The sequence below is a fragment of the Moschus berezovskii genome, chromosome 9 (assembly GCF_049115385.1).
Source record: "Moschus berezovskii isolate FMDL1 chromosome 9, NW_MosBer_1.0, whole genome shotgun sequence".
Taxonomy (NCBI): Eukaryota; Metazoa; Chordata; class Mammalia; order Artiodactyla; family Moschidae; genus Moschus; species Moschus berezovskii.
The window spans coordinates 22595688-22612436 of record NC_142468.1 but is presented as its reverse complement, the minus strand read 5'-3'; the positions used below and the strand labels follow the sequence as shown (position 1 = coordinate 22612436).

The following is a 16749-nucleotide window of genomic DNA, read 5'->3' as shown; positions in this document are numbered from 1 at the left end:
TGGAAAATTCCATGGACAGAGAAGCCTGGCAGGCTACAGTCCATGGGGATCACAAAGAGTTGGACACAACTGAGCACTCACACGTATACTGTTAAGAGTGGTATTTAAAAAACTTAATACTCAGGTTAAAAAAACACAGATTATGGTACAGGAAAACTTCATCTGGTAGCTCTAGATTAGGGTAGGAAACAAAAGGCTGCAGAACACACTGATGGGGCAAGGTGATAAACAAGGACAAAAAAGAGTGGTACTATTTTATAGAGAAACAAGTTGAAAAATCAGGTAACAATGGTTATTTCAATGATGCAACTGACTTCAAAACTCTGTAATTACCCAGTCCTCCCCTAAGCAGTAAGGCTTGGGCTTGGTGTTTTTCACCAAAGAATCCAATGGTTAATTCAGTTTTCATCCTACTCATCTCATTCGACTTATTGGCCAGATTCAAAAGAGCTGCCTCCTCATGTGATGTTTTTTTCCACTGTCTTTCTAGGATCACCCTCTTTTGGTTTTCCTGCTACTTCACTGGTCACTCTTTTTTAATTTTTTATTGAAGGATAATTGCTTTACAGAATTTTGTTGGTTTCTGTCAAACCTCAACATGATGGTCACGCCTCCTTGATTTCCTTTTTGGCTCTTCTCCCTGGCTTCTTGACATTAGACTGCCTTAGGGCTCAGTCTCTGATCCCCTTCTCTTTAACTAGTTATACTCACTTCACCCACTGCTGACCTCATACAGTCTGTGGCTTCAGATACTACCAATGCGGTACCAAAACTTCAGACACTACCTACGTGATACCAAAACTTCAGACACTACCTACGTGATACCAAAACTCAAAATGTTATCTCTAGTCCAGGTCTTCCTTGAACTCCATACCTCTATATCCAAACTGTTTACTCAACATCTCGAGAGACATCTCAAACTCTACCTGCTCACCTTTTCTCCCAATATAATGTATCAGAAATTCTGATGGCTTTGCTTTCAAAACCTATCTAGACTCCAACCCCTATGACCGTGGTTCACACCACCATCACTCACTCACCTGTATTATGAGAGATTCTATTGGTTCTCCTCGTTCTTATCGTGGGCAGTCCCACTCCCCACATCCGCCCTCAAAACTCAGTACCCAAAGTGACGCTGTTAAAACAACTCAGATGAAGTCACTCTTCTGCTCAAAATTCTCTAATGGCTCCCACTTCACTTACAGGAAGAGCCTATGTGACTGGACACCCCTATATCCCACTTACCTCTATGACTAAGCCCTATTCTTCTCCCCTCTCTCATTCCACTTCAGCACATTGATTTCCATGCCACTTCTCAAACATAACAGGCACACTCTCACTTCAAAACCTTCATGCTGGTTCTACCTGAAATGCTCTTACCCTGGATTTCTGCAATGCTCCCACACCACGGGGTTTCATTCAGATGTGACCTTTTCAATGAGGACTATATTGAATATCCTATTTAAAATGACATTTCCCTGATTCCCTTCCCCATACTACTTCCTATCTCCCTCATTCTGTTCTAATTTTTCCTTTTCCAAAGCACTTCTAACCTTTTACACATACTATAAAATTTATTGTATCTATTGTTCATTGTCTGTTTCCCCCACTAGAATGTAAGCTCCATTCTAGCAGGGCTCTTTTGTTCCTCTGCTGTACTCTAAGTTTCTAAAACAGTGTCTATCTAGCACATGATAAGTTTCCAACAAGTATTTGATGAATGAATGAAAAGGCATGTGTATTAGACTTCAGAATATAAGAATGCAGGAGAGGAACCTAACCTCCACTAATGGGCTTCAACATCTAACATGGGGATTATCTAAGTGTCTCTCTCCATGTTCCTGCTGTCAATTTTGGGTGTTTCTTTTATAGTAATTACAGTAGGAGCAGAGAAATAAAGAAGCTAAGATTCTACCCATCCTTCATGGTCCTTTGAAACACCAATTCCATAAAAACTTGACTGATTCCCCAAATCTGTTCAAGCTCTCCTTATTTATCTTTTTTATAGGCCTTGGAATCCATTTTAAAATTTAGCATGCGCGCGCGCACGCACGCGCACACACACACACCTTTTCCTCATCTCCCTTGGACTAGAAGTTCTTGGAGGGCAAGAAAGTGTTTATCTTTCAATTATCCATAGGATTTGCATAACATTTTATCTAAGGGTACTCAGTAAGTGAACAAATTAAATCTTATTATTTTCTCTGGAACAAGGCTTGAAGGAGAAGGCTAAAGCTATTATCTACTAAAATGAGGTCTGGTAAGTACCTGTTCAAGCAATTAATCTATTTCATTCCTGACTCTACCAGCAGAAATTAAGAAGGGCTGTAAGGGGCAAGAGACTACTACTTTTCCTCACTATATCTAAAAGAGTTGTCCAAACAATCTCTTAGTAATTCCAAAAGGTCTGCGTGAACATTCCCAGGGCTCCAAGTTTCCAACCATAAGAGAAATACAATCAGGGTACTGACAATACAGAGAGAGCAGTGGCTGCTTCCTGGGGATCATGTAACCACTTAAGAGCTAAGAAAAGCCAGATGGGGACAGTCAGTGCTGTCAGTAAAGCTCAAAGAGCCCCACAGACAGCAACACTTAATTGTACAAAAAAAGTCAATTACAGTAAATTCTTCTTTCATCATCTGTATTTCACATGTGTTTGCAACCAACAACTTGTGAACAATTAAAAACAGTTGTTCCTCCAATTACTTGGGAGAAACAAGCAGATGCCCAGGTCTGACTCCCTGAGAGTAAACGCATCTATGACAGTAATGAGAAGAGAGACAGAGAATGCGCACGCATGCAGGCTCATGGAGATGCACCGACAGCTGTTTGCAGCCTCTGTCCTCAGCCTGCTGGCAGTGGGAGTGGCTGCAGTGAAGAGCTGCATGTTTCCCCCTCCATTCACAGAAAAATCTGTCATAGAAATCTCCCCTCTTAAACTACCAATGAGTCAAGAGCAACCTTCCTGCAAGAAAAATGTAACTGACCATTCAGGAGGGTACCAGATAAGGCCCATGTCTTGGTCTCTAAGGAGTTTTTCAGAGGAAAGTTAAAAAGGAGAAAGCTTTTAAAATGAGAGAATAGCAACATTTATTTATTATAAATAGCATCTCAGTAGCTACTGAGTACACTTAAAATATCCCTAAGAAACTAGGTATTATTATTACTGTTGTTATTGTTTGCATTGTTAATATTCTTATCTTACAGATGAAGAAAGTTTTGGCAAGATTAAACAATTTTTCTAAAGCCTCCAACTAGAAGATGAATATATCAGAAATTTTAAGCCCAGGCCTACCAACTCTATTACACTGTGTTTCTTTCCATAAATAGTACGGTCTTAGTGTAGAGGCATATCTGAGGGGCAGCAACTCCAACAGTGAAAACCCTAAAGCCCTTTCCAACAAGAATTAGGAAAAAGGGAAGGAGAAGGCCATATGAATATTTTCCAGAGACACCCACCTCCACCACATGTTATCAAATCCTCCATTACTTCTATTACCTAAGTTCAGTTCAGTTCAGTTCAGTTGCTCAGTCGTGTCCGACTCTCCGCGACCCCATGAATCACAGCACACCAGGCCTCCCTGTCCATCACCAACTCCCGGAGTTCACCCAAACTCATGTCCACTAGGGAGCAAATAAAACTATGGATCTATGAGCACTGATCTTATCCACAGCAGTAACAATGTCTTCCATGTGAACATATCTAGTTTTCAGAAAGCCTTCAAGACTGTTAAATGATTCCATGATATGAGATGGCAGGGTGAAGGGTGGGGGTAGCAATTTTACAGAAGAAACTGAGACCCAGAGCTGCTGTTACATAACCTGCCTAGAATCACTCCATCAGTTATTGGAGGTACTGGACTGGAATCCAGGTATGATTTTAAGCCTAATGCTCCTTCCTATACACCATGCTGACTCTATACATAACTGTCAGTCTGTTTATCTTCAGAACTGTTACATAAAAACAGATGCTCTTCCTACGTACTTCAGAGGTGTAAAACATATTCTGATGGGTTTTTTTTCTCTGCCACAGTGAAATTCCCAGTTCTATTCCTTCCTCTGATTTTTAAACAGGTTTTTAGAAATGAGTTGTTATTTGAAATCAATTGAAAAAATTGAGCCTAATTTTCCAGGTAGGAAGTTCTACCCTGAGTATTAGGTCTTACATCTTGAAATTATTTCCTCAACCTACTAGGAAGCCCTATGTGAATTACTTAGCCAACTGGCTAATTCTGTTTATATAATAATACTAAATTCTGTTTATATAATAAATAAATTTCATCTCTTTGTCATTTGTATAGCAAAAACATTTCCCCAGTGATTGTCAGTCTTTCTGAACAGAAGCGTGGAGAAAAAAAAGATGCCCTTGCTCTTGGATCACACTTAGCACTGCTCTCCATCTAGTTCTCTCAACATTTGGCATGCACTGAGAAGCACATGGCAGGCATTCAATAAAAAATGTCGACTGCGTGTCATCTGATTATGCCATTAAGGCATATAACAGCAAGCCAACTTCCCCACATAGCCTGCCTCAGTATCTTACTTTGAAATGGCATGAACAGAGACAGCAACTCAGCCTCATTCCAGATCTGTTAAGTCAAAGAGGCAGTAGATTAGATTAGGAATTTCCCGACAGACTTTCCATCATCTAAGCATTCAAAGCTAAAACTCAAGGCCATTTCAAGCCCTTATATGTTATGTCTGGCTCACTGAACCTTGCTAAATGTTTCTTAAAACTACAAATGGCCAACAGTTAAAAATAGAGAAATTACACAGAAGAAATTTCTAATCACTGGAGTTGCTCTGGGGCAACAAGCACGTTATCACAGTGGGCAACCAAGCAGAGGGTTTCAGTTAAAATTCCTCAATAAAAGTGTACTTGAATATATGTTAAGTTATAACTCAAAAAAATTATTGTGGGGATGGGTATGTGAGCAGAAAATTCTATAGACCACTGATCTGGGCTAAAGAAACTCCAGCATGTAAATACCTCTGCTGGGATATCATGTTTTCATTTTTATTCATTTAATAAAATTTTACTTCTACTGTGATTTTTCTTTGACAAACATTTATTCACTAGCTTTTCATTTCTTTTCATCAGGGAATAAAAAAAGGATACAGAAAATAGCACAAAAAGTGTAAGTCAGGGCTTCCCTGGTGGCTCAGTGGTAAAGAATCCACCTGACAGTGCAGGAGACACAGGTTTGATCCCCGGTCTGGGAAGATCCCACGTGCCACTGGGCAACTGAGCTCATGCGCCACAACTATTGAGCCCGTGCTCTAGAGCCCAGGAGTTGCAACTACCGAAGCCCCTGTGCCTAGGGTCCCATGCTCTGCAATAAGAGAAGTCACTATAATGAGAAGCCCTTGCACCACAGCTAGAGAGAGCAACCCACCGCGCCCCCCCACCCCACCACCCCTGCTTGCTGCAAATACAGAAAAGCCCACACAGCAACAAAGACCCAGCACAGTCAAAATTAAATAAAGGAAAATAATAAATCAAAATTTTAAAAAGTATAGCTTAATGAAACTTTGTAAGATGAACACCTATATAACCAACACCCAGGTCAAGAAATGGAATTTTTCTTGGCCATTAAGGCCTCTATGTGCCTCATTCCGATTACAACCTCTTCCCTTCCCTAAAGAAATCATTATCCTGGGACTTCCTGGGTGGTCTGTCTAGTAGTTAAGAATCCACCTGCCAATGCAGGGGACATGGGTTTGATCCCATATGCCGCAGAGCAACTAAGTCGGGGCACTGCAACTACTGAGGCCTACACGGCCTAGAGCTCAGGCTCCACAGCAAGAGAAGCCACCACAATGAAAAGCCCACACACCTCAAGGAAGAGGAGCTCCCACTTGCCATAACTAGAAAAAGCCCACACTCAGCGAAGACCCAGGGCAGCCAAAAACAAAAACAACCCCACAAATACACCATCACCTTGACTTCTATATTAATCACTTTCTTGCTTTTGAAACAATTTTTATTCATTTCAGTATACATTCCTAAATACTTTTCATTTGGGTGGGGGGAGGGGGCAGTGGGCACACCACACAGCTTGTGGGATCTTAGTTCCTCAACCAAGGATCAAACCCAGGCCTTCGGCAGTGAAAGCGTGGAGTCCCTAAACTACTGAACCGCCACTGGATTCCTCCAGGGAATTCCCTCCTAAATAGTTTTGCTTTAGTTAATATATCTTTTGGATTTTTTTATACAGGAGGTTACCCCCTGTCCATCCTTTCATCATCAGAATGAATCTGTTGAAGAACATAAGATCATTTCACCTATAGTTTCTGACAGTCTGGGTTTTGTGGATTGTATCCTCACAATGTAGTAGTAATACAATACACCCCTCCATCCTCTGTGCTACCTGCAAATTAAAGCTAGATCCTGAGGTCTGATCAGACTCAGGGTTGTTGTACTTTCCAAGACCCTAGGCACCGCCATGTTTCTCATCAGCATGCTCTTAATGTCTAGCTGCCTTCCTTTTTGTAATGCAAATAACCAGTCGATGCTCAATGTTTAGATGCATTAATTCATGAGGGCTGCTAAGTAATTATATTAAAACTCTTTAACTTCTTTTTTTAAAATGCCTTTTATTTTACCCATATTTTTGAAAGATATTTTCCTCGTGTATAGAATTCAAAGTTGGCAGGTTTTAATTCTTTAAGCACTTCAGAGGTATCATTCTATTATAGTCTGGCTCCCATCGTTTGATCATCAATCTTATTGCTGTTTATTTACAGGTAATTTGTCCATTTTCTCAGACTGCTTTTAGGCTTTTTCTCATTATCTTTTGCTTTCAATAGTTTGACTTATGATGTGCCTAGGTGTGTTGTATTTACTCTGCTTGTTTGAATCTGCATTGTCGTATTTACTCTGAGTTTTTGAATCTGAAAATTGGCATATTTCATTTGTTCTGGAAACTTTCAGCTATTATTTCTTCATATATTACTTCTGCTTCACTTTCTCTTATGCTTCTGGGATTTCAACTTCATATGGATATGCTAGATCATCTATGTCCCTCTTGTCTCTTACACTCTGGTTTAGCTCTTTCCATTCTCCATTCTCATTGTCCATCAGTTCAAATGTCTTCTATTGACCTGTCTTCGATTCACCAAACCTGTCCTTTCACAATTAAACCCAGCCAAAAAATTCTTAGTATTAGACATATTTTTCAGTTTTACAATGTCTACATGACTTTTTTCTAAGTAGATTCCAATTCTCTGTTGAAATTCTCCATCTTGTCCATCTTTTCTATTTTCTTTATCACATTTACAATATTTAAAGTTCCTGATTATTTGACTTCAACATCTAGGTAATATTGTGGATTGGCTTCTTTTGATCCCTGACCACATTTTCCTGTTTCATAACTTTTCTATTGCATACTGGACATTGAGGATAAAGAGCCACAGTGACTGTTATAGACTGAACTGTGTCTCTTGCAAATTCATATGTTGACGCCCCAAACCCCCAAAGTGACTATTTGGAGACAGAGGCTTTAAGGAGATAATTAAGGTTAAACAAATTATAAGGGTAGGACTCTAATCCAATAAGACTGATGTTCTCATAAGAGGAGGAAGGGACATCAGCAATGAGACATTAGCAAGAAAAGGCCATGTGAGAGCACAAAGAGAGGACAGTCATCAGCAAACCCAGGAGAGAGGTCTCGGGAGAAATCAAACTTGCCAGAACCTTGATCTTGGACATCCAGAACTGTGAGAAAATACATTTCTGATGTTTAAATAACCCAGTCTGTAGGATTTTGTTATGGCAGCCATAGCAGACTGATACAGAGATGAACGTCATTTCCTCCATCTAGCATTTACCCATTCTACTTCTTTTCTCAGGAAGGTAAGGGGCTGATCACCCTCAATCCAATCAGAAGGGACCAGGTCAGGGCTGGGTTGCTTCTTTAGTCAGACTAAGTCTACTTCTGGTTTCAAATCTCTCAAAGGCAAGACCTGTAGACTCCATGTTGCAGGTCTCTTCCACTAATGGGAGTTTGTGTCCTACATACCAGGAGATTGCAAGAGATTGCACTTTGCCTTTCTGGTCCAGCTCCATCCTCGAGTGTAGCCTCTTGGGCTTTTGATGGAGAGCTGGTGAAACCTCTGTTCTCTGCTTCTGTCCTTTGGAGGTTTTAAGCTTATCTCTTTATTATCCTTTTCCAAGCAGGTTCAAAATGCCCTGTGGAGCAGACCCCTCCCACTAGGAGAATTCTGTCTCCTAAGCACTGTATACCATAGGCATTTCATTCTACTTTCCAGTCTAGTCCCTTAACTCTCAGTGCAACCCCAGCACCCAGCAAATGTCCTACAGAGAAGACTGGTCATGTGTCTGGGGTTCCTCTGACTCTAATCTAACCTATCAACCCATGTCGCTGGTGAAAACTCTGATTTCTTTTGACCCTGGTAGAGGCTGTCCATGGCAGCTCCATTGACAACCTAGGCACAGATGCCGTCAGGACAGAGCATGGTCAGACCTTCTGCTCAGTTGGGAAGGTTCTTCCTTCTTCAGAACTTTAGTTCTTCTCACACACTATTACCACAGCTCTCTGACATCTTTAAAAAGGTGGCTTTTGTAATTTGACTTTTGTACTTATTGCAGTGGGAACTACCTACTGCATCCTATGTGGAATCTGCTGCTGCTGCTAAGTCGCTTCAGTCGTGGGTGTCCAACTCTTAGTGACCCCATGGACTCCTTCATTCATGGAATTTTCCAGACAAGAGTACTGGAGTGGGGTGCCATGAAGTCTAACTATTTTTTAATAGAAATTTTATATCATTCCTTTTTCCTCTTTGAAATAACATTTCTACTTTACTTACTTAGCCCCAAATTTCAACATAATATACTTTTATAAAAATTCTATCAGATTCATCAACAAGACTATAAATACAAATTCAAATTTTTTATTTGCTGTGACTGTAAGGCTCTATGTGTTAACATTTTGGTACTGTATAGGATTAGAGTTACCATTACAATTCTTTTGCTCAGTCACTCAGTTGTGTCTGACTCTTTTGTGACCCCAGGGACTGTAGCCCGCCAGGCTCCTCTGCCCACGGGACTTTCCAGGCAAGAATACTGGAATGGATTGCCATTTCCTTCTCCAGGGAATTATAATTCTTACTGGAACACAACTGATCAAAACAGATATATTTTTAATGTTTTATAAAAACCAATTACTATAAAAAGAAGCAATTTATTACATAAGAAGATAAGGGAGAAGGGAGGGGGCGGGTTGGGCTATAGCCTTATGATTAAAGAATCCTTCATTTTTTTTTTTTTGCTACCTTAAGAGATTTTTATACCTTAAGGGCAATGCACCATGCCAAGGTTCAAGTGGTCAGATATTTCTGGAATATTTCTGATTTTCTGGTATTTTTTGTTTGTCTGTTTGTTTGCTTCTTTTTCTGTAAAGTGGGAGAAGGACAAAAGGGAAAGGGGAGGTGGGAATGGACAATACAAATGGAATTTAAGGATCCAGAAATAGATTCCTTTAAACTAACTGTGCCTATACAATCCTTGGAAGGTCCAGGCACCCATTTCCCAGTTTCAGTATTGGAGTCCTAAATCAGTTCTGAGGGTCCCTGCCAACCCAGAGAACGCATAATCATCTACATATAAAGGCAGCCTAACAGTGGCCCATACCCTAAGCCAGTACAGAAATCAGCAGGAGAAAAAAATGTACAATACTACTGCTAATTCTTCCCCTTCTCTCAATACAAACATGAAAAAGATTCCAGAGAACAGTCCTGGGAGAGGGCAATTATCCACCTTCCATTTTAAAAGTCACATAGACTTAATAATGAAAAGTTTTTAAGATCATGTAAAAGATACAATTAAGCCCAAAGATTATTTCTCAGCTAATCAATCTAGCATTTATGGGGGTGGGAGACTTAATACAGGACTAATTCTAGAGACAGAGAACATCATTTTCTGTTCAGACAGACTGCTGCTGTCCCATCTGGTTGTACGTCAAAGGTAAGATGCTTCATTCACACTTTCCAAATTCCAGAAGGGGAAAAAGGCCTTTTATAACTTGTTTAGTAACCAGAGCATAGCAGTAAGATGAAGGAAATGGCAACCCACTCCAGTGTTCTTGCCTGGAAAATCCCAGGGATGGGGGAGCCTGGTGGGCTTCCATCTATGGGGTCACGCAGAGTCGGACACGACTGAAGTGACTTAGCAGCAGCAGCAGCAGCAGCAGTAGGATAGTTTTTCCAAAAGTAAGCCTCATCAAGTACCGAAAGGCAGATGTTTGGTAACAATATTGTTAATTCAGCAATAAATAGGCAAGCCAACAACTTTCTTCAACTCTAAGCCCTAGACACATTTTGTGTAATATTATCAGCATAGTTCTCTATTCCTTTCCTACCATTTTCCAGTTTGATGCCATGTATCACCTGGAGCAGACGGCTGTATTGAACTGTCCTGAGAATAAAAACAGGCATTTTCTACCAGTAGGAAGCCACCAGTGAAACACTCATCTGAGTGCGTGAGGACACCAGGATCAAGAATGATCCACGCCGCCTGAAAGCTCAGATGGCCTAGATCCAAACTCACGGTGAGCTTTCTCAGAACACATCTAGAGCAAATGCAGAAACATGTCTTCCTAATTTCTCTCATGTATGGGATCAGCCAAACTCTAGGGAGTACATCTGTCCATTAATAAAGAAAGTTTCCATTTAGTTAACATCACCAGGGAGGCCAAAGGAAGGGCAGAGACCCTAACAACTGTTTGTAGAGTAATAAGCGGAGCAGGAATGTGTGCATTGATAAAGGAAAAGCAAGTTAAAATAATCCAGGTGTGAAACAGGAGAGAGGAAAATGAAGAGGAGGCAATCTAAGAAGTCTAAAGAAAGTTCTTAGGAGAAAAAAATCTGAGCATGATTATGTCAGATAGGGGTGTGCAAGAAGGTTATAGCTAAATCTGGCTTCTAATTTTTATTTTAAAGTTTCCTTTGGTCACTCTTCAATAAATTCATTATATTAAAGGAGAACTATCTTCCTCTGTTTCTACAGATATGCCCTTTCAGGGCACAGCATGCAGAAGGTCAATAACGCCAACATTAGCAGCAGGTTCACACTAAGGATATGCTCACCTGCTTCTGGATCTGCAGGAATTCTCCACATGTACAGGTTGAAGTCATCAGAGCCTGAAAGGATATACTGTTGAAACAAAAAAATATGTATTTATTATTTATGTAGTGATTGATAATATATGTATCTACCTATCTATACAGGAAAAGGTTTTTTAAAAATAAACAAGATAAATGAACATATAGTCATAAGGTGCAGCACAACACTCTCTTAAAAGTATCTATAAATCAAAAGACTAGTTGGCTAAAACTCAGCAACAAACAACCAAACTGATTTAAAAATGGGCAAAGGATTTGAATAGATATTTCTCCAGAAAAAGAATAAAAATGGCCAATAACATGAAAAAATGCTTAACATCACTAATCATTAGGGAAATGACAATGAAAACCACAATGAAGTACCACTTCACACCAATTAGGATGGCTGTGACCAAAGGCAAACAAGCAGAAAACAAGTGTTCGTGAGTATGTGGAGAAACTGGACCCCCTGTGCAGTGCTGGTGGGGCTATATAATGGTGCAGTCACTGTGGAACAGAAATGTAGGCTCCTCAAAAAGTGAAACGTAGAACTACCACATAACCCAGAAATCCACTGAAAGCCGGAACTCAAGGTATCAGTACACTAATGTTCATAGTATAATGCTCACAACAGCCAAAAAGCGGGGATGACCTAAATGTACATCAGTGGATGGGCAGACAAATAAAATGTGGTATATATATCCACACAATGGAATATTATTTAGCCTTAAAAAGAAAATTCTGACACGTGCTACACCATGGGTGAAAACTGAAGACATTTTTCTAAATGAAATAAGCCAGATGCAAAAAGACAACTGTTGTATGAGGAAGAGAGAGTAGTCAAATTCAGAGACAGAAAGCAGGACGGTAGCTGACAAGGGGAGGGAAGAGAAGTGGGGCACTGCCGTTTAATGAGCACAGAGTCGCAGTCTAGAGAGATGAAAAGGTTCTGGAGATGGACAGCTGTGATGGTTACACAACAGTGTGAATATGCTTAATGCCACGAAACACGCTTCAGATGGCTACAGTGTTAAGTTTTATATTACATATACTTTATACCACATTTTTTCAAAAAAAAACGAAAATTTAGGAGCTTCCCAGAGACCTTTTATGCAAGCCCAAGCATCCTGAACTTGCCTATTGTCATCTGACATTACTGCGTAGGAAGCCACTGTCAATCCAGCTATGAGTTAGCGCCCCTTTTATGGGGTGGCTTCAAACTGCCTGATCTCAAAAAGACAGGACACTAAGCCAGATCTATTCTAATTAGAACTCATAAGAGCACTGTCTAACCTTGTCTAAAGGCAACCAGTGAGCAATTCTGTGGGTTCACTTATTTCCAAAGATTAACAAAAGTGCTCTACTTTACGTTTAGCTTACCATTACTTCCTGCCTTTTGGTCCCATCTGCTTATTTACCTAGAAAAATAAAGGCCTACAGCTTTCTAATGAAAATTTCTGACTTAAAAATGACACTATGAACATCCAAAAAAAGTAAAAGTCCAATATATGCACAACCTCATGCCTAATAAAAATATGCTATTAAATACATTATAATCATTAAAAATCAATTTACCAGTCTTCAAAACACTAGTAGTGATATGATAAAGGAGATAAAGAAACTTGTATTCAAAGATGAAGAAAATGTTATCCACGGGGACTAGGTGATTTGGCCCAGGGCACAGTGGAAAAAGAAGTGGTTTCAGTTTCCTCATCTGGTTGCTCGTGCTCTGGTCTGAATATTTGTGTCCCCCCAAATTCACATGTTCAAATCCTAATGCCCAATGTGGTATTAGAAGATGGGGCCTTTGGGAAATGATTGTGTCTTGAGGGTACAGTCCTCATAAATGGGATTAGCACTCTTATAAAAGAGACCCTACAGAGCTCCCTAGCCCCTCCCACCATGTGAAGAAACAGTGAAGTCAGCTGGCTGCAACCATGAAGACAGCCTATACCACAATCCAATCAGGTTGGCACCCTGACTTTGGACTTCCAGCCTCCCTAACTGTGAGAAAGAAATTACTGAAATTATAAGAATCATAAGTCACGCAGTCTGTGCTATTTTGTTATGGCAACCAGAAGAGGCTAAGGCTCCTTTAGTTCTAGAATTCTATGATTACACTGTGAAGGAATGATGGAAGCCAGATCAGGGCTGAAAGTCCCTAAACTCCTGGCCCATGGTTACTTGACAAGTCACTACATAAGTATGCTCAAAATAAAGAAACTCAGTCTAGTTCTACTACACTTCAATTAAAAAGTTTCCTCAACAATAAAAACCAAAGATTTTTAAAATGAGCAAAGTACTTGAACAGACATTCTCCAAAGAAGAAACATATAATGGCCATATACAAATGGCCATTAAGCACACAAAAAGAAGCTCAACGTCACTCATCATTAGGGAAAGGCATATCAAAACCACAATGAGATACCGTCTCACACTCATTAGGATGACTACTATCAAAAAAATACAAAACAGTTCCTCAAAAAATTAAGAATAAAATTACTACATGAGTCATCAATTCCACCTCTGGATATATATCTAAAATAACTGAAGGCAGGATCTCTTAGAGATATTTATATAACAACGTTCATAGCAGTTTTATTTATAACAGCCAAAGAGGGAAGCAACCCAAGTGCCCATCATCAGATGAAAGTTTAAACAAAATGTGGTGTATACACATGGTGGAATATAACTCAGATTTCAAAAGGAAGGAAATTCTGACATGAGCTACAACACGGATGTGTCCTGAGCATTGTGTGTTCATGACAAAAAGACACTGTATGCTTCCACTTATGAGGTTAATAGAATTCATAGAGACAGAAAGTAGAATGCTGGTTTACCAAGAGTAGGGGGCGGCAGAGAGTGGGGAGACAGCGTTAACTGGGTACAGAGTTTCAGTTTTATAAGATGAAAAACTTTTAGAGATAGATGCTGGTGACGATTACAGACCAATGTTAATGTACTTATCACCACAATACTATACACTTAAAATTTTTCCCTTTAAAAGAAAAAAAGAAGATGAATCCTTCTTGTCTTAAGGTCCATTCACTAACTCCCTGTAGTTTATGATACTATATTATTTGAAGTTAGGAAGCTGGAATTCAGAAGCCCAAGGCTTTCCTCTCACAGCCTGTTTGGCTAAACTACCTAGTAGTTAGGGGGGGAAATTCATTAATTACACAAGAGCCAAGCACTTACACGCCAGGCACTCTGATGTTTACAAAGAAATATAAGGTAATATCCAGATTCCCAAGGAACTTAATTTAAGTAGAAAACATACATGTAGGTACACAACTACCATGTCATGAAGTAGACATCACTAGGTGCCGTTATGAGAAATAAGGTGCCTGGTGAGTCAGAGGTCAAGGCAAGACAGATTTGAGCCCTGAGCCACCCCCAGGTAAAGATGTGGTAGGAAAAGGCTAAAGCAAAGAGCAAAGATAAAGCTATGGTACTCATGTAGTTTTAGCAGAAAGCGGAAGCATGGGTAACTCACTCCTTCATACCCGGCTCATGTCTCTCAGGCCTTACTGCTTAGTGTACCTGATCGCCAAGTGCCAGTATTCATATCTCTTTGTCTAAAGTCTTCTCCAAGGCCCAGGAGGTTGCAGGCTGCTCTAGGGAATGAACCTCCTTGGGAGCAGATTCCTACAATGATTCAAGGAAGCTGCATATCAATATTCCACCTGCCTTGTTCCCAGGTAGAACAGCCTGAAGTGTGTGTCCTAAAGGATTTCCTGGTGGCTCAGTGCTAAAGAATCCACCTACCAATGCAGGAGAAGCAGTAGATGTGGGTTCAATCCCTGTGTTGGGAAGATCCCATGGAGGAGGAAATGGCAACCACTCCAGTATTCTTGCCTGGAAAATGCCGTGGACAGAAGCGACTTGTGGACTACAGACCACGGGGTCTCGAGTCAGACACAAGTGAGTATGCACACATGTCATGTGTTCTATACCCCTTCCCCTCAGGATCAAACATCAACTGCCCACAGTTGTAGTTGGCTCACTAAATCATCCTTCCTTTCCCTATTTCTCTTTTCCACTCCTGTGATATTTCCTGCATTTCCAAATAAACTACTTGTATCTGAAATTTGAAGCCAAATTAAGACACACAGGGGAGGGGGGACAGAACACAAAAGAACTGTGCACTAATAATTTCTATATAAAATACATGTATTACTCAACAGCTCATCATTTCATGTTCTGTGTTTAAAAGAGGCTATAAAACTTCACACAGAGAATTCCCTCTACCCTGTGCCTACCCCCATACTTTTCCCAAACTAAACAAACAAAAAATAAATATTAAAAAAGGAGTGAGCTGAGGCTGGGCTTTTCAGAGGTTTCACTATTAATACATCACTGCAAAGGATCAATGCTTCCCTCCTCTGTTCAACTATTCACCAGGGAAAGCCATGACAAGTTAAAGGGGACTCCCAGACAGAATGCTGACTCAGAAGAGTGCCTTAGAAGGAAGAAAACTTCCGCAGAGCTAAGGCTCTTGGATTTAATATGACAGCTCCAGAAATACAGAGAAAATGAGTACAATGTACAGGCTTCCTCTCAGGGATAAGGGCAATTCCTGACCCTTTCTTCCTCTTGCAACCACCACAAGGGAACAGTTTGGGATAATTTCCAAGCAGGGGGTCTTGACCCACTGCCGTCTAGTCAGACCGTTTAAGTGTTCACACACACTAGAATCACATAACTGCCCCGAGGAATTCATTTATGGCATTTCTTGCTTGTCTGCTGGGCCCCTTCCAACATTAAAAGTTGGCTGCCTGGGATACTGCTGACTGTGGGAGAGTAAAATAAAAGTGAGTTCATACATTTATTCATTAAACAAATATTTATTGAATGTCTACTATGTGTTGGGCAGTGTCCCAGGGAAAGGAGCACAGCACTGATCAAAAAAGACCCTGTCCTTACCTTCATGTGAGTTACATTTTATTGGGTGGGAAGAGGAAAAGAATTTTATGCATATATACTGGAGAGTGAACAGGGGAAAAAATGTTTAAATAAATAAATAAATATATATATACATATATATATATATATATGTAATATGTCCAGTAACAGTGTTACAGAGAAAAATTAAATAGTAGCTTAGAGCATACAGGGAGTGCTGGGGGTGGTTAGTTTCATTTTATATAGGATGGTCACAGAAGGCCTCTCTGATAAAATGGCATTTTGATCACAGCCCCGAAGGAAATGAGGGAGCAAGTTACATGGATATCTAAGAGAGGACCATTCTAGGAGAAAGGCTAGAGCCCTGGGTTATTTTAAAATACAAGGAAGCCAAAACAGATCTGTTTCTTCTCTTTTCCCATCCTCCCGTCTTTTCTCTTTCTTTCTCTCCCTCCCACCCTCCTTTCCTTTCTTTCTCTGTTTAAAGCTTTGCAAAAATAAGCATCATTTCAAGTGGGCTGAGTCCAGAGATACATTTAACATCATCAGAGCAGCTGGAAAGACCCCTCCCCTCCCAGGTTGAGGGAGGCTGAAGCCTCTGACTGAGGGGTGAGTGACAAATGACTCACTCACCTCCCGTGAGTGTCTCGCCTTGCATCCTAACACAGACATATAGGGCAGGGTTCCAAAGGACAAAGAATGTTTTAGAGAATCCGTTTTTTA

At 40.3% G+C, this 16749-nt stretch overlaps 1 protein-coding gene across 3 annotated transcripts in view; it reads right to left on the bottom strand.

Annotated features, from left to right (window-relative positions):
* DCAF5 (DDB1 and CUL4 associated factor 5) overlaps positions 1-16749 on the bottom strand; it is a 96207-nt gene that overhangs the window by 15915 nt on the left and 63543 nt on the right. For all 3 annotated transcript variants that reach the window (XM_055437300.2, XM_055437299.2, XM_055437298.2), the window contains exon 7: positions 11107-11173. In XM_055437300.2, coding sequence (XP_055293275.2) covers positions 11107-11173 — 67 coding nt within the window. The remainder of the gene's footprint in view (positions 1-11106; positions 11174-16749) is intronic.